Source organism: Crinia signifera, chromosome 8 (assembly GCF_055691185.1).
Source record: "Crinia signifera chromosome 8, ASM5569118v1, whole genome shotgun sequence".
In the NCBI taxonomy this organism is placed as follows: domain Eukaryota; kingdom Metazoa; phylum Chordata; class Amphibia; order Anura; family Myobatrachidae; genus Crinia; species Crinia signifera.
The window spans coordinates 141,193,023-141,211,787 of record NC_139224.1 but is presented as its reverse complement, the minus strand read 5'-3'; the positions used below and the strand labels follow the sequence as shown (position 1 = coordinate 141,211,787).

At 45.3% G+C, this 18,765-nt stretch overlaps 1 protein-coding gene across 2 annotated transcripts in view; it reads right to left on the bottom strand.

Moving 5' to 3' along the window:
- Window positions 1-486: 486 nt before the first annotated feature.
- Window positions 487-18,765, bottom strand: part of KIAA0040 (KIAA0040 ortholog) — a 75,953-nt gene continuing 57,674 nt past the window's right edge. For both annotated transcript variants that reach the window (XM_083157280.1, XM_083157279.1), the window contains exon 2: window positions 487-1,523. In XM_083157280.1, coding sequence (XP_083013406.1) covers window positions 1,075-1,371 — 297 coding nt within the window. In that variant the 5' untranslated portion in view covers window positions 1,372-1,523 and the 3' untranslated portion in view covers window positions 487-1,074. The remainder of the gene's footprint in view (window positions 1,524-18,765) is intronic.

Here is an 18,765-nt window from a genome sequence, read left to right as displayed (position 1 = left end):
TACTTGTACTGAACAGCAGATTCTAAGGGGTTTATTCTGGTTCACTCGCAAAAGCAAATTCTCTAATGGACAAAACCATGTGTACTGCAGGTGGGGCTGATGTAACATGTGCAGAGAGAGTTAGATATGGGTGTTATATTGTTTCTGTGCGTGGTAAATACTGGCTGCTTTATTTTTACACTGCAATATAGATATCAGTTTGAAGTACAAACCCTCCCAAATCTAACTCTCTCTAAATCTGCCCCACCATGTGCAATTCAGCACATGGCTTTGTTGGGATTTGCTTTTGCGAGTGAACCAGAATAACCTCCTAAGTATAGGTCTTTAGAATATAGTTCTCAGTACATTACATTAGGTAAGGGCGTAACCAGATATCAGTAGGCCCCATAGCAAAAGTTTGTAAGGGCCCCCCATTTACCAACTGATTCTGATAAATGTTTGTAAAACATATTACTTAGACAGTAAAGATGCCCCCCCCCCCCCCCCCTCAGCTCTGGGCCCCATAGCAGCTGCGCCCCTTGCACCTATGGTAGTTACCCCCTTGACATTAGGTTTTTAATTATATCAGTTCAAGATATTACCCAAGCAGAGGTGTAATTAACGCTATTTTGGGGCTTTGGCACGGCAATGCACATCTACTTGTTGAGCTGATATTAGAATGAATCATATCAGCCAGAACTCTTTGAGACATTATTTACTTAAATGGGACTTCTATTAAAGATTGGATGTTGCCCATAGTAACCAATCTGAATCTACTTCATATGTATTTAGAACCTTCTAAAAGATAATAGATACAATCTGATTGTAGAACTGAAAGCCCACACAGGGCTCCAATGAGCATGCTTAGACCATAGCTCTGCTTCCAAACTAGACAGACATCCATCACCAGCTCGTCCTTCTGCCGGGCCCCTCTGCAGCTGCGGTGGCTGTCATATACGCAGTAGATGCATGATACAGTTGTGTAGTCCCCATCACATGATGCCAGTGACACACATCAGAACGCCCGATGCCCACATCGTGCTGAGCTGTAACAGATAAGGAGATTGCAGTCTAATTGTCTTCAAAGTCTCACAGCTATACAGAGAGAGAAGGCACCTTCTCCAACATTATAGACTTGGCCTGCGGGCTGGGTATCCAGAAATCCTCTTCTTCATTTTTATTCTTCTTCTTCTTGCTCGGTGGGTGTTTGATAGCACTGCTTTTTCTGGTCCGACAACAGCAGCAGTGGCAACAAATGATGCTAGCGATGAACAGGACGAGTAATGGCAGGGCCAGAAGTACTCCCAGGCAGACGCTGTTGTAAATTCCCTGCTCGTGTTTATTTAGCATCATGGCGTAGATGCCTTGGAAAAAAGCAGTTATTTGCTCCATGGCGAGAGACGGAGGTCCGATATTCCTGGTCTCTGGGTGTCTCTGCACTAGCTGGGGGGGTCCATGCAATGGTAATGCCACCGAATGCTGTCACGTGAGGGCGGCCATTTCTATAGGTTACATCCAACCCAGTTGAAATTTATGTCTTCTCCCTGAAGGAATAAAAAAAATATATATTATTTTTTCAATGGCAAACGCAGGATTTTTAGAGGGGGGATTCAAAATGTGATCTAAAATCTCCCACTCCCAGTGGTCAGGAAAAGGTTCAACATAGCATAATAAATAAATACACAAACATAATAGAACCAGTACTGCACTTTCTAAGCTTACAATCTCCCACTTCATGGTAAGGCTCCTGTCTCTTCCTCCTGGCAACTACTCTCTGTTCCAGGGCGATGTTTGAGGGCTCAGATCCACACATACAGTAAATGTGGTAGACGAAGTTGGTACACTGGGCATGTCTCTGCTCTGTCCCTTACACTGCATGATGTGGTGGCAGCGCTATTGATCATATTATATACCAGTGCTATTGTCATCATAATTTAAGGCACTTGCTAAGCGGAGGGCAGTTTCTGGGCAAACAGAAACCCCCCATGTGTTTGCCTATGTTTAGCATGACCAGTGTGTGTCAGGAGTCACATGATTACTATGGGCTGCATTTATAACTGGGGGCAAATTCAGCTAGAAAGTGGAAATTTGCACCTGGAAAAACTGTAATAAGGGTCTGATTCAGATTTAACCACTAATTAGTGGCCTGCGAGGAGAAAGCTGCTGCCCAGAGAGTAAGAGAAAGGCCCCATTCTAAATTGCAAGAGAATTGCAAATGGATTGCTAATCACTATCCACTCGCCAAACCATACACAATACCCAAACCACTGAAAGGTGTTTGCAGCCTATGCAAATGTGAGTACAGGTAGCTCTGAGGCTTCCACTAATCTGAGACTGGATGGAAGTGGTCATCAAGTGTCAATCACCCAGCGAGCAACCAATGACGGCTAGCCCTCGCTGGCTGTCTTCATACGGATGTCTCACATAGGCGCACAGTGTCCCGTTCGCAAACGCAGTCGGCTGATAATCGCTCATGCTGCGAATTTGCCGCACAGTGAACAGGTCTGAATCAAGCCAATCACAACAGTATACATTTCATCTGACAGTACAGATATCTCACAGTAGAGTTCTATTGAAGATGAGATGTTGCCCATAGCAACCTATCACATTCTACTTAGCAGAACTCCCATCTTTGTAAATTGATCCCAGTGTATGTCACCTGATATCGTCGCTCTTTCCTTGGCTTGTGAAGGAACAGGGGAAATGTCCATCGATCGGCCATGGTAGAGGAATATGCTGCTCGATGCAGATGACAGCTGATTGGAGGGATATGCTGGGCAGTCCAGTATGTCCAACCAATCAATATTTTTGGATCAGGCAGATTGAACTGATATTCATAGTGTCTATTACCAGCATTACTGCACCTGACCAAAGATGATCATACACTGTGTAGAATTGTAGCCAACCAGATTTTCATCTAGTCCTCACCTACCTATGACTGACAAGTGAGACAAGAAGCTCAGCTCCCAGTACTGCAAATCCTGCAGTTTGCGGGTCTTCAAGGGACCCCCCCCCCCCCCCCAAAAAAAAAAGCAGAGAATCGCGGTAATTTACCAATGTGGCCAGGGAGATATGGATGGGGGCCTCTGGTATCCGGAAGGGTTGCCCACCTTTCCGGGAGGCGGACCCGATTTCGGGAGCCTCCTGCCCATTTCGGGAGGGTAGGCAACCCTGGTTTAAATCAATGTGTACATTTACAGTACATGTATTTCTGGGTATAGCGCTCTGTATTGGTTTGTTTTGCTTGTGCAGTTTATTCCTTTAATTATCTTACCTGGCATTTGACTCTTCTGAATAATTTATTTATTATTTGCGGTTGTATATGTGCTACAGAATGTGTAATATGCATTATATATATCTGTACGAGTACATTAAAACATGTATAGCACACAGGTGAAGAAACCATGTAAATATACAGCTCGTTAAATATTGGACTTTAAACTTGTAATTAAATACAAGATCAGATAGATAACAATTGTTTATCTCTTGTTTAATACACAGCTAACATTTACACGTTTATTGTATAGACCGACTGCTAAAACTAAACTGCATCCACAAACTAATGTTCTACTGCTATTTTTAGAACTACATCAGAAATGTAGCTGATTCCAGGGCACACTGTGTAATGAGCAGCTTCCTGTGTAAGAGTATGTGCCAGTCTCGCCAGGGCCTGACATCGCTGCACATCCTGTTTGTGTTAGCACTGGCATCTAACCACTGCTCTCAGCCTTTATGCCCCAGCTGGAATGTGTCTTTGTTACAGCCATAACTCTGCCAATTAAAGACTTTTTGTTTATTTAATGGAACCAAACCACGCTCCAGAAAAAGCTAATACTTCTTTTAAAACAATACCCTTGATTAGTCCCGGGAGTAGCGCTACTGCAGATTGCCCTGGGAAAAACCGTTTCAGCATGTAGTTTTTCGGGCTTAGCTGAAGGGAATGAGAAGCCCCCTTATGAGTTATTTGTCTATACGGATGAATGTTACACAGTGATTACTGGAAATGTATGGATGCTGGGTTTTAAATGGAGGAAGACTGAGAGATCATCCATCCTTTTTGCACTATTAAAAGAGCGCACGACTTTCGCCACCAGGGCTGCCATCAGGGGGAGTGGAATCCTGGGCCCGGAAAGAGGGGTACGCCCTTACCTCCTACTACCGATAACTGAAGAGCTGCACCAGATTGCACAGGGAGGACTTCTTGAAACAAGCCCTTGTTTCTGTAGGTCTGCAACACACCACCTATATGTCACAATGTGTTACTTCACATAGGGGTGTAGTCCCGGCCCCTGCAATTTCTGATGGCTGCCCTGATTGGCGATTGTACAATGTTGCTACCCCTATGGCACACTAGACAGGCACCCTGACTTTTCTACCTTATGGGGGGTCAAGGAGCTTTGTGATGAGTAGAGACAGGATTATATGCATTTGCATATTTGCATATGCATTTGCATATTTTGCCCATTCTCACTGGTTATTGCATATTTTACCTAAAATCTAGTGATGGTGCATATTTTAGGCCCTGCCCCCTTTCCACGCGCGAGTCACAGCACTGCTTTGCCCTGCTGCTGCTGGCCAGGTAGTGGTAGAGTGTGCAGGCTGGGGCAATATGTACGCAGTGTGGGGATCCTTGGATATACGCTATGTCTGACACTGCTCTAGGCTGCCAAGCCATGTTGATAAAAGTCAGTCAGGGCGGATGCCATTACGGAGCTCCTGAACCTTTGCCTGCCCCTGGCCTGGGACTTTACACCAAGAGACAGACTTCTGCAGCAGAGGAGGCCGGCAGAAGGGTTGTGATATCACTAGGCGCGGAGGACATGCCATGTCACAGTGAGTATGTGGCGCACGGAGGAAGCCTTCCACTGCGCCGCCCTCACACGCTATGCTGACATTTGATCCATCGGTGCTGAAGATGAGGGTCCATGTAGTTGTTGCAAGAAGAGCTTTGAACGCTGCAGTCTGCTGTAGCAGCCAGGAAGAAAAAAAATCCTGTGTACAGCACTAGACATCTGCAGATGCTGTGGGCCTATTTTTGAGGTTTATTTGCAACTAATTGTGTGCTGATTTTTAAATAAATAAGTTAAAAATGACTTTTTTTATTAATTAATGTAGCATATTTTAACACTTTTCATGCATATTTTACGTATTTTTCATGCATATTTGCATGCATATTTCAAGCTTTTTATGTTGCATATAATCCTGTCTCTAGTGATGAGCAATCTGTCACTGCCTGTGACTAGATGAATCTAGTCTGGTGATAGCGACGTGCTGGACCACGCACCGCTGTCACCGGGTGGTCAGTCAGATCGTTTAGAAATGGGGCTGAAATCACCCCATATGTATGCCCCATAATCCTCTGTTCTAGGAACAACTTGGCAATTAAATACTGATGTTTGCTACAGCTCTCTGTGTAATATAGAGCCATACTGAGTGCTATTGACATATATGCATGAGTGGATTGGGAATTAAAGTGGCCCTGGAAAAATATCCAAAAAGTGGCCTGCTTACATGCCAACATTGCCAGCCTGCAACCTTCTACCCCCTAACACACCCACACCAGCATGCCACCCTCTTTCTCCTAACACATCCGCATCAACAGTCTGTCACCCTCTACTTTCTCCCGGCCACAGGTACGTCGGCCCACCAGGAATCATCCCTGTGGCTTCTATTGCTGATCCGCCCCTGAGATATGCATTGGTTAAGGTGCATACACCCCGGGGCCATATTTTAAGATATCATTAATTTTGGGCCCGCTGAACAATATCTTTCAAAATATCTGGTAGTGAGTATGAATGAATGACGAACAATGCACGCTCCCGCTCGTCGCTCATTTGGGTTTTATGTTGTCCGTGCATGCAGCTCACTTCTCTCACAAAAAGCTATAGACTCTAGCTAGATCGTTTGTAATATCGTTCAGTTTGTATGCACAATATCATTTGTCCCGGACCCTGGAAATTGTTCGACAATATCTTTCACTGCGCGCATAGGGGGAAATTTACTAATGCCCCCCATACACTATTTGATTTGGTCCTGATTGCACCCGATTCCAGCGGAGTGAGTGAAATCAGCCCGATTAACATGTGCATGACATCCGCGTCACATTCTTTTAGCACCCGCGATGCATCGCATCCGATATGGTCCAATACTAGGTGTGCGCCAGCTGTGCCTATCTGCAGAGCAATCAGCAGCCACCCATTCTTCTGAATGTGTTTTTTATTTTTTACTCCCCAGGAGTTTTAAATGCTGTCACACCTATCTGCAGAGCGGGGAAGGTGTTTGGACAGGCAGCGGGCTGGACATTTTAAAAAATCCACAGTCTTGAACCTACTCTATTCCCTAGAGGAGGGATGAATGGCGGGGCCTAGTTGTATTTCTTCATGGAGCACCAAGGGTTCTTCCCGGTTCTGAACAGAAATCACTGCAGTCTGGAAGTGTGTTCCTGGGTTATGTTCAGCGGGCTGACGGAGGACATCGTTAGCTGGGGTCATACTGAGTAATTCATCATGGTCCCCCGCTCCTGCCTCCTCTTATCTTCTAATGTCTACCCAGCACACGTATATATAACAGCTTAATTAACTTCATAACTATGTAGCATGTGCTTCTTATTTAATATTCTGGTGCCGTTAACAATTTTTTTATTCTAAATGTCTTTTTCTTAATTGTATCATCCCAATATCCAATTACACTAATTAGCTATCAAGCGGCCTCTCCCCTCACAATCACCAGACATTTTCACTCTAAACTTGCCTGGGGAACGAGACATGATCTGTGAAATGTGTGCATCTTATGTAGAGGAATAATTTGTAACCATTTCTTTATTATTACCATGAAAATGTACTTTATTTTTTTTAGTGATGAGCGGGTCCGGATCTCCGAGATCCGGATCCGCACGGACGTCCTGAATCCGAATCCGGATCCAGGACGTCCGCGGACTCCCGCGCAGGCCCGGAGCCGAAATCGAGGCCCGACGTCACATTGGTGACGTCGGATTCTCGCGAGATCCGGATTACATAAAAGCCGGGACCCGCCGCCGCCATCTTCATTCTGTGGGGCGACGCAGAGCAGGCAGCAGTGCTGCCAGAGAGGGGGGTTTTATTTATTGCTCCGTGAGGGGGGTTTGCTGGAGCGTTGTGTGTGTCACTGTGCTGCTTGCTGCTAAAGAGCTGCAAGTACAGAGGGGGTTTAATCATTTTTATTGTGCTGCTGGAGAGTGATTTTTTTTTCTATATTGCTGTAGCCTGCTCATCTGTAATTTGTGTCACTGCTGCTGCTACAGAATACTACAGACAGAGGGGGGTTTATTGTACTGCCGCAGAGGGGGTTTTCTTTCTATATTGCTATAGCCTGCTCATCTCTAATTGTGTCACTGCTGCTGCTAGCCTGCTACAGAATACTACAGACAGAGGGGGGTTTAATAATTTTTATTGTGCTGCCAGAGAGGGTTTTTGTGCTGCCTGGCTACCTGTTATATGGTTGTAAACACCTACCAGGCAGTCACCTCTGTTGTTGCCAGTGCCACTACCTTGTACCTACCTCTCAGAGTATATAAAAAAAAATAAAAAAAAAATTAAAAATATATAAAAATATAAAAAAAAATAATTAAGTTGTTGTTGTTGCTGACACCACTGGCTGCCGTTAGATATCGCAGACTCAGTAATTAAATTTTTAACTGTGGTTTGCTGACGCCACTTGTTGTGTTACCTACCAGTGTATCCACTTTTGTATCTTGCTGCTGTTGTCACTGGCTAGTGACAACAACCAGCTGATATCTGGGTATCCAGTTTGCTGCCACCGCTGCCGTTACATATATCGCAGTAAATAACTCTGGTTTGCTGACGCCACTTGTTGTGTTACCTACCAGTGTATCCACAAAATAAATATTGTATCTTGCTGCTGTTGTCACTGGCTAGTGACAACCAGCTGATATCTGGGTATCCAGTTTGCTGCCACCGCTGCCGTTACATATATCGCAGTAAATAACTCCGGTTTGCTGACGCCACTTGTTGTGTTACCTACCAGTGTAACTATCCACAAAATAAATATTGTATCTTGCTGCTGTTGTCACTGGCTAGTGACAACCAGCTGATATCTGGGTATCCAGTTTGCTGCCACCGCTGCCGTTACATATATCGCAGTAAATAACTCCGGTTTGCTGACGCCACTTGTTGTGTTACCTACCAGTGTAACTATCCACAAAATAAATATTGTATCTTGCTGCTGTTGTCACTGGCTAGTGACAACCAGCTGATATCTGGGTATCCAGTTTGCTGCCACTGCTGCCGTTACATATATCGCAGTAAATAACTCCGGTTTGCTGACGCCACTTGTTGTGTTACCTACCAGTGTAACTATCCACAAAATAAATATTGTATCTTGCTGCTGTTGTCACTGGCTAGTGACAACAACCAGCTGATATCTGGGTATCCAGTTTGCTGCCACTGCTGCCGTTACATATATCGCAGTAAATAACTCCGGTTTGCTGACGCCACTTGTTGTGTTACCTACCAGTGTAACTATCCACAAAATAAATATTGTATCTTGCTGCTGTTGTCACTGGCTAGTGACAACCAGCTGATATCTGGGTATCCAGTTTGCTGCCACCGCTGCCGTTACATATATCGCAGTAAATAACTCCGGTTTGCTGACGCCACCTGTTGTGTTACCTACCAGTGTAACTATCCACAAAATAAATATTGTATCTTGCTGCTGCTGTCACTGGCTAGTGACAACAACCAGCTGATATCTGGGTATCCAGTTTGCTGCCACCGCTGCCGTTACATATATCGCAGTAAATAACTCCGGTTTGCTGACGCCACCTGTTGTGTTACCTACCAGTGTAACTATCCACAAAATAAATATTGTATCTTGCTGCTGTTGTCACTGGCTAGTGACAACAACCAGCTGATATCTGGGTATCCAGTTTGCTGCCACTGCTGCCGTTACATATATCGCAGTAAATAACTCCGGTTTGCTGACGCCACTTGTTGTGTTACCTACCAGTGTATCCACTTTTGTATCTTGCTGCTGTTGTCACTGGCTAGTGACAACAACCAGCTGATATCTGGGTATCCAGTTTGCTGCCACTGCTGCCGTTACATATATCGCAGTAAATAACTCCGGTTTGCTGACGCCACTTGTTGTGTTACCTACCAGTGTATCCACAAAATAAATATTGTATCTTGCTGCTGTTGTCACTGGCTAGTGACAACAACCAGCTGATATCTGGGTATCCAGTTTGCTGCCACCGCTGCCGTTACATATATCGCAGTAAATAACTCCGGTTTGCTGACGCCACTTGTTGTGTTACCTACCAGTGTAACTATCCACAAAATAAATATTGTATCTTGCTGCTGTTGTCACTGGCTAGTGACAACAACCAGCTGATATCTGGGTATCCAGTTTGCTGCCACTGCTGCCGTTACATATATCGCAGTAAATAACTCCGGTTTGCTGACGCCACTTGTTGTGTTACCTACCAGTGTAACTATCCACAAAATAAATATTGTATCTTGCTGCTGTTGTCACTGGCTAGTGACAACAACCAGCTGATATCTGGGTATCCAGTTTGCTGCCACCGCTGCCGTTACATATATCGCAGTAAATAACTCCGGTTTGCTGACGCCACCTGTTGTGTTACCTACCAGTGTAACTATCCACAAAATAAATATTGTATCTTGCTGCTGTTGTCACTGGCTAGTGACAACAACCAGCTGATATCTGGGTATCCAGTTTGCTGCCACTGCTGCCGTTACATATATCGCAGTAAATAACTCTGGTTTGCTGACGCCACTTGTTGTGTTACCTACCAGTGTATCCACTTTTGTATCTTGCTGCTGTTGTCACTGGCTAGTGACAACAACCAGCTGATATCTGGGTATCCAGTTTGCTGCCACTGCTGCCGTTACATATATCGCAGTAAATAACTCCGGTTTGCTGACGCCACTTGTTGTGTTACCTACCAGTGTATCCACAAAATAAATATTGTATCTTGCTGCTGTTGTCACTGGCTAGTGACAACAACCAGCTGATATCTGGGTATCCAGTTTGCTGCCACTGCTGCCGTTACATATATCGCAGTAAATAACTCCGGTTTGCTGACGCCACTTGTTGTGTTACCTACCAGTGTAACTATCCACAAAATAAATATTGTATCTTGCTGCTGTTGTCACTGGCTAGTGACAACAACCAGCTGATATCTGGGTATCCAGTTTGCTGCCACTGCTGCCGTTACATATATCGCAGTAAATAACTCCGGTTTGCTGACGCCACTTGTTGTGTTACCTACCAGTGTATCCACTTTTGTATCTTGCTGCTGTTGTCACTGGCTAGTGACAACAACCAGCTGATATCTGGGTATCCAGTTTGCTGCCACTGCTGCCGTTACATATATCGCAGTAAATAACTCCGGTTTGCTGACGCCACTTGTTGTGTTACCTACCAGTGTATCCACAAAATAAATATTGTATCTTGCTGCTGTTGTCACTGGCTAGTGACAACAACCAGCTGATATCTGGGTATCCAGTTTGCTGCCACCGCTGCCGTTACATATATCGCAGTAAATAACTCCGGTTTGCTGACGCCACCTGTTGTGTTACCTACCAGTGTAACTATCCACAAAATAAATATTGTATCTTGCTGCTGTTGTCACTGGCTAGTGACAACAACCAGCTGATATCTGGGTATCCAGTTTGCTGCCACTGCTGCCGTTACATATATCGCAGTAAATAACTCCGGTTTGCTGACGCCACTTGTTGTGTTACCTACCAGTGTATCCACTTTTGTATCTTGCTGCTGTTGTCACTGGCTAGTGACAACAACCAGCTGATATCTGGGTATCCAGTTTGCTGCCACTGCTGCCGTTACATATATCGCAGTAAATAACTCCGGTTTGCTGACGCCACTTGTTGTGTTACCTACCAGTGTATCCACAAAATAAATATTGTATCTTGCTGCTGTTGTCACTGGCTAGTGACAACAACCAGCTGATATCTGGGTATCCAGTTTGCTGCCACTGCTGCCGTTACATATATCGCAGTAAATAACTCCGGTTTGCTGACGCCACTTGTTGTGTTACCTACCAGTGTAACTATCCACAAAATAAATATTGTATCTTGCTGCTGTTGTCACTGGCTAGTGACAACAACCAGCTGATATCTGGGTATCCAGTTTGCTGCCACTGCTGCCGTTACATATATCGCAGTAAATAACTCCGGTTTGCTGACGCCACTTGTTGTGTTACCTACCAGTGTATCCACTTTTGTATCTTGCTGCTGTTGTCACTGGCTAGTGACAACAACCAGCTGATATCTGGGTATCCAGTTTGCTGCCACCGCTGCCGTTACATATATCGCAGTAAATAACTCCGGTTTGCTGACGCCACTTGTTGTGTTACCTACCAGTGTAACTATCCACAAAATAAATATTGTATCTTGCTGCTGTTGTCACTGGCTAGTGACAACAACCAGCTGATATCTGGGTATCCAGTTTGCTGCCACTGCTGCCGTTACATATATCGCAGTAAATAACTCCGGTTTGCTGACGCCACTTGTTGTGTTACCTACCAGTGTAACTATCCACAAAATAAATATTGTATCTTGCTGCTGTTGTCACTGGCTAGTGACAACAACCAGCTGATATCTGGGTATCCAGTTTGCTGCCACCGCTGCCGTTACATATATCGCAGTAAATAACTCCGGTTTGCTGACGCCACCTGTTGTGTTACCTACCAGTGTAACTATCCACAAAATAAATATTGTATCTTGCTGCTGTTGTCACTGGCTAGTGACAACAACCAGCTGATATCTGGGTATCCAGTTTGCTGCCACTGCTGCCGTTACATATATCGCAGTAAATAACTCTGGTTTGCTGACGCCACTTGTTGTGTTACCTACCAGTGTATCCACTTTTGTATCTTGCTGCTGTTGTCACTGGCTAGTGACAACAACCAGCTGATATCTGGGTATCCAGTTTGCTGCCACTGCTGCCGTTACATATATCGCAGTAAATAACTCCGGTTTGCTGACGCCACTTGTTGTGTTACCTACCAGTGTATCCACAAAATAAATATTGTATCTTGCTGCTGTTGTCACTGGCTAGTGACAACAACCAGCTGATATCTGGGTATCCAGTTTGCTGCCACTGCTGCCGTTACATATATCGCAGTAAATAACTCCGGTTTGCTGACGCCACTTGTTGTGTTACCTACCAGTGTAACTATCCACAAAATAAATATTGTATCTTGCTGCTGTTGTCACTGGCTAGTGACAACAACCAGCTGATATCTGGGTATCCAGTTTGCTGCCACTGCTGCCGTTACATATATCGCAGTAAATAACTCCGGTTTGCTGACGCCACTTGTTGTGTTACCTACCAGTGTATCCACTTTTGTATCTTGCTGCTGTTGTCACTGGCTAGTGACAACAACCAGCTGATATCTGGGTATCCAGTTTGCTGCCACTGCTGCCGTTACATATATCGCAGTAAATAACTCCGGTTTGCTGACGCCACTTGTTGTGTTACCTACCAGTGTATCCACAAAATAAATATTGTATCTTGCTGCTGTTGTCACTGGCTAGTGACAACAACCAGCTGATATCTGGGTATCCAGTTTGCTGCCACCGCTGCCGTTACATATATCGCAGTAAATAACTCCGGTTTGCTGACGCCACCTGTTGTGTTACCTACCAGTGTAACTATCCACAAAATAAATATTGTATCTTGCTGCTGTTGTCACTGGCTAGTGACAACAACCAGCTGATATCTGGGTATCCAGTTTGCTGCCACTGCTGCCGTTACATATATCGCAGTAAATAACTCCGGTTTGCTGACGCCACTTGTTGTGTTACCTACCAGTGTATCCACTTTTGTATCTTGCTGCTGTTGTCACTGGCTAGTGACAACAACCAGCTGATATCTGGGTATCCAGTTTGCTGCCACTGCTGCCGTTACATATATCGCAGTAAATAACTCCGGTTTGCTGACGCCACTTGTTGTGTTACCTACCAGTGTATCCACAAAATAAATATTGTATCTTGCTGCTGTTGTCACTGGCTAGTGACAACAACCAGCTGATATCTGGGTATCCAGTTTGCTGCCACTGCTGCCGTTACATATATCGCAGTAAATAACTCCGGTTTGCTGACGCCACTTGTTGTGTTACCTACCAGTGTAACTATCCACAAAATAAATATTGTATCTTGCTGCTGTTGTCACTGGCTAGTGACAACAACCAGCTGATATCTGGGTATCCAGTTTGCTGCCACTGCTGCCGTTACATATATCGCAGTAAATAACTCCGGTTTGCTGACGCCACTTGTTGTGTTACCTACCAGTGTATCCACTTTTGTATCTTGCTGCTGTTGTCACTGGCTAGTGACAACAACCAGCTGATATCTGGGTATCCAGTTTGCTGCCACTGCTGCCGTTACATATATCGCAGTAAATAACTCCGGTTTGCTGACGCCACTTGTTGTGTTACCTACCAGTGTATCCACAAAATAAATATTGTATCTTGCTGCTGTTGTCACTGGCTAGTGACAACAACCAGCTGATATCTGGGTATCCAGTTTGCTGCCACCGCTGCCGTTACATATATCGCAGTAAATAACTCCGGTTTGCTGACGCCACTTGTTGTGTTACCTACCAGTGTAACTATCCACAAAATAAATATTGTATCTTGCTGCTGTTGTCACTGGCTAGTGACAACAACCAGCTGATATCTCGGTATCCAGTTTGCTGCCACCGCTGCCTACCGTTAGATATCGCAGTACATAACTCTGGTTTGCTGACGCCACTTGTTGTGTTACTGATATATATCCACTTTTGTATCTTGCTGCTGTTGTCACTGGATAGTGACAACAACCAGCTGATATCTCGGTATCCAGTTTGCTGACACCGCTGCCTACCGTTAGATATCCAAAATATGGAGGATAAAAAAAAAAGGAAAAGATGAGGAGCCACTTCGTCGTGCTTCTGAAGCTGATGCCACTAGTCATCATGACATAGGCGATGAAATGCCATCGACGTCGTCTGCCAAGGCCGATGCCCAGTGTCAAAGTAGAGGGCATGTAAAATCCAAAAAGCCAAAGTTGAGTAAAAGGCCCTTAAAAAGAAAAAGCAAATCATTGGAGGAGAAACTTAAAGTTGCCAGTGTGCCATTTACAACGCGGAGTGGCAAGGAACGGCTACGGCCATGGCCTATGTTCATGACTAGTGGCTCAGCTTCACAAGATGATCAAAGTCCTCCTCCTCCTCCTTCTCCCACTTTAAAATTTAAGAGATTTAAGGTGTCACCAATAAAAATCCAGCAAACAACTCTGCCTTCCAAAGAAGACATGGTATCACAAATCCCAGTGGAGAGTCCAAGGGTGTTGGTGGTTGCGATGCCTGACCTTCCCATCACTGTACGGGAAGAGGATGCTCCTTTCAGCATTCGCAGCACACCCTCTGCATGTGCTGGAAGGATCACAGACAGTGCAGTTGCAGATGTCGATAATGAAGGTGTCAGTGTTGTACACCAGGAGGAGGATATTGATGAAGCTGGTGCTGAGGGAGAAATTGACGAGGAGGACGATGCTGATGCGGTTTGCTTAAATGAGGCACCGGGCAAGACAGTTGTTGTCCGTGAGATCCCAAAGGGCATCACCATGCCTGGACAGAAGACCAATAAATCCACCTCTTCGGTCTGGAATTATTTTTATCCCAAACCGTCCAACAATTGTTTTGCCATATGTAGCTTATGCAAAGCTCAAATAAGCAGGGGTAAGGACGTTTCCCACTTAGGGACATCCTCCCTTCTACGTCACTTGAAGAGCGTTCATAAGTTGCTGTTTAGTTCAGAAACTGTGGCTAAGAATGTACACAGTCCAGGGACAACTAAATCCCTTTGTCCTGTTGTGTCCACGTGCCCAACTACACCGCAAAGTCCCTCCTCGTCAATTTCTTCCTCAATGAGGATTGGGAGTAGTCCTATAGGCCATGTTACTTGCCTGACTGACTCCTCTCCTATCCGGGATTCTTCTGGAGGATCCTGCATTGCTACGCCTCCTACTGCTGCCGCTGCTGCTGTTGCTGCTGGGAGTCATTCATCATCCCGGAGGGGAAGTCGGAACACTTATTTCACTAAGCAATTGACTGTCCAACAGTCCTTTGCCATGAAGATGAAGTATGACAGCAGTCATCCAATGGCAAAGCGGGTAACTGAGGCCTTAGCAGATCTGATTGTATTAGATGTGCTTCCGGTGTCCATAACTGCTGGAGTAGGATTTAGACGATTGATGGACTTAGTGTGTCCCCGTTACAAAATACCGTCAAGATTCCACTTCGCTAGACAGGCGATACCGAAGCTGTACAGTAAAGTGCATAAAAGTGTTCTCAGTGCCCTGAAAAATGCGGTCATACCCACTGTCCACTTAACAACGGACATGTGGACAAGTGGAAAAGGGCAGACTAGGGATTACATGACCGTGACAGCCCACTGGGTAGATGAATCACCTTGTCCAGCAGCAACAACAGCAGCAGCACCAGTAGTAGGACCTGGGAAATGCCAGCTCCTTCCTAGGCAGGCTACGTTGTGTGTAACCGCTTTCCGTAAGAGGCACACCGCCGATAACCTCTTACAGAAACTGAGGGTAATCATTGGGCAATGGCTTACCCCTCTTAGACTCTCCTGGGGATTTGTGGTGTCAGACAATGCCTGCAATATCGTGCGGGCATTAAAGCAGGGCAAATTCCAGCATGTGCCCTGTTTTGCTCACACGATAAATTTGGTGGTCCAGAGTTTTCTAAGAGACAACAGAGCTGTGCAGGGGACTCTTTCGGTGGCCCGAAAAATTTGTGGCCACTTTCGTCATTCGGCGGCTGCATGCCAAAGACTGGAGCAGCAGCAAACACTGTTGAACCTGCCCCTCCATCAGCTGAAGCAAGAGGTCGTAACGCGGTGGAACTCAACCCTCTATATGCTTCAGAGGATGGAGGAGCAGCAAAGGGCCATTCAAGCCTATACATCCACCTATGACATAGGCAAAGGAGGGGGTATGCACCTGACTCAAGCACAGTGGAGAATGATTTCAGTGTTGTGCAAGATTCTCCAACCCTTCGAACTTGCCACACGTGAAGTCAGTTCAGACACTGCCAGCTTGAGTCAGGTCATTCCCCTCATCAGGCTTTTGCAGAAACAGTTGGAGAAAGTGAAGGAGGAGCTGAGACGGAGCGAGTCCTCTAAGCATGTGGGACTTGTGGATGAAGTCCTTCATACGCTTTGCCAGGATTCGAGGGTGGTACAAATTTTGAAATCAGAGGAGTACATTTTGGCCACCGTGCTCGATCCTCGGTTTAAAGCCTACGTGGTGTCACTCTTTCTGGCGGACACAAGCCTGCAGAAGTGCAAAGAACTGCTGGTTAGAAAACTGTCATCTTCTGAAGTGGAAAGTGACTCAGCAGCACCTTCTCCTTCATTTTCTCCAGCAACTGGTTCTGCAAGGAAACAACTGCGATTTCCTAAACCCCCCGCTGGTGGTGATAAAGGACCAAGTTTGGACATTTGGTCTGGGCTGAAGGACCTTCCAACAATTTCTGACATGTCTACTTCCACTGCCTATGATGCTATCACCATTGACAGAATGGTGGAGGATTATATGGGTGACAGCACCCAAGTAGGCATGTCAGAGAGTCCTTACCAATGCTGGCAGAAAAAAAAGGAAATTTGGAAGCCCCTGTACAAACTGGCTCTATATTACCTCAGTTGCCCTTCCTCCAGTGTGTACTCCGAAAGAGTTTTTAGTGCAGCTGGGAACCTTGTCAGCAATAAGCGTAGGAGGTTGCTTCCAAAAAATGTGGAGAAGATGATGTTCATAAAAATGAATTATCAATTCTACGAGAAAGACCAGCGTCCACAAAGTACACAGGAACCTGTGGTGGTGGATTCCAGCGGGGACGAATTAATACTCTGTGAGGGTGAGGAAGAACAAGATACTGATGGTGGTGAGGAATCGCTGGATGAGGATGAGGACGACCTTTTGCCTCTGTAGAGCCAGTTTGTGCAGGGACATATTAAATGGCAGCTTGTGATGTGGGGGCCCAAACGAACCAATCATTTCAGCCACAGTCGTGTGGCAGACCCTGTGGCTGAAATGATTGGTTTGTTAAAGTGTGCGTGTCCTGTTTATACAACATAAGGGTGGGTGGGAGGGCCCAAGGACAATTCCATCTTGCACCTCTTTTTTGTCTTTTGAATAATGTGCTCTTTGGGGCCTAGTTTGGGTGGGAGTGCCGTAGGACAATTCCATCTTGCACCTCTTTTTTGTCTTTTGAATAATGTGCTCTTTGGGGCCTAGTTTGGGTGGGAGTGCCCTTGGACACTTCCATCTTGCACCTCTTTTTTGTCTTTTGAATAATGTGCTCTTTGGGGCCTAGTTTGGGTGGGAGTGCCGTAGGACAATTCCATCTTGCACCTCTTTTTTGTCTTTTGAATAATGTGCTCTTTGGGGCCTAGTTTGGGTGGGAGTGCCGTAGGACAATTCCATCTTGCACCTCTTTTTTGTCTTTTGAATAATGTGCTCTTTGGGGCCTAGTTTGGGTGGGAGTGCCCTTGGACACTTCCATCTTGCACCTCTTTTTTATCTTTTGAATAATGTGCTCTTTGGGGCCTAGTTTGGGTGGGAGTGCCGTAGGACAATTCCATCTTGCACCTCTTTTTTGTCTTTTGAATAATGTGCTCTTTGGGGCCTAGTTTGGGTGGGAGTGCCCTTGGACACTTCCATCTTGCACCTCTTTTTTGTCTTTTGAATAATGTGCTCTTTGGGGCCTAGTTTGGGTGGGAGTGCCCTTGGACACTTCCATCTTGCACCTCTTTTTTGTCTTTTGAATAATGTGCTCTTTGGGGCCTAGTTTGGGTGGGAGTGCCGTAGGACAATTCCATCTTGCACCTCTTTTTTGTCTTTTGAATGATGTGCTCTTTGGGGCCTAGTTTGGGTGGGAGGGCCCTTGGACAATTCCATCTTGCACCTCTTTTTTTCTTTTGAATAATGTGCTCTTTGGGGCCTAGTTTTTCTATCTGCCACTGCAGTGCCACTCCTAGATGGGCCACGTGTTTGTGCCGCCCATTTGTCTTGCTTATCATAGTCATCCAGCTACCTCGGTGCAACATTTTGGCCTAAAAACAATATTGTGAGGTGTGAGGTCTTCAGAATAGACTGTAAATGAGTGGAGAAGAAAGCTGATGGGGTTAATAATAGCATAGGAGCAAAAAAACACCTAAATTATGCAATGTTAACCATTTTTATGCTTTTTTCAAAAAAATCAGAACCCAAAACCCAAAACCTTTAGGGGGTGTTTTGGCAAAACCCATTAGAACCCAAAACCTGAAGGTAATCAGAACCCAAAACCCAAAACCCAAAACGCGAAAAAGTGTCCGGTGCACATCTCTAATTTTTTTACATTTGAGGTTATAAAATTGTTTATTTATTTATTTATAATTTGTAAGTTGACCCTAGTCAGCACCTGTAGCTCTTATTTTCACAGGCAACTTTGCATTCTGCAGAGGTGATGCTAACATTGAGATGCCAGAACACTTAGCAGGAAGTAAGCAATGCTACTTGTGTCACCTATGACTTCATCCTGAATGAAGAAATGCGTAGGGGCGGTGCCAACTGACTATCGGTGAAGTCATGAACCCGGAAGTAGGCCCGGACCAAAGTGCTGATTCCAGGAGTTGCTGGTGATATTTCACCTTAGGTGATAACTACTCTAACTTATTCCAACCAAGCACTTTTTGTGTTATTTCTA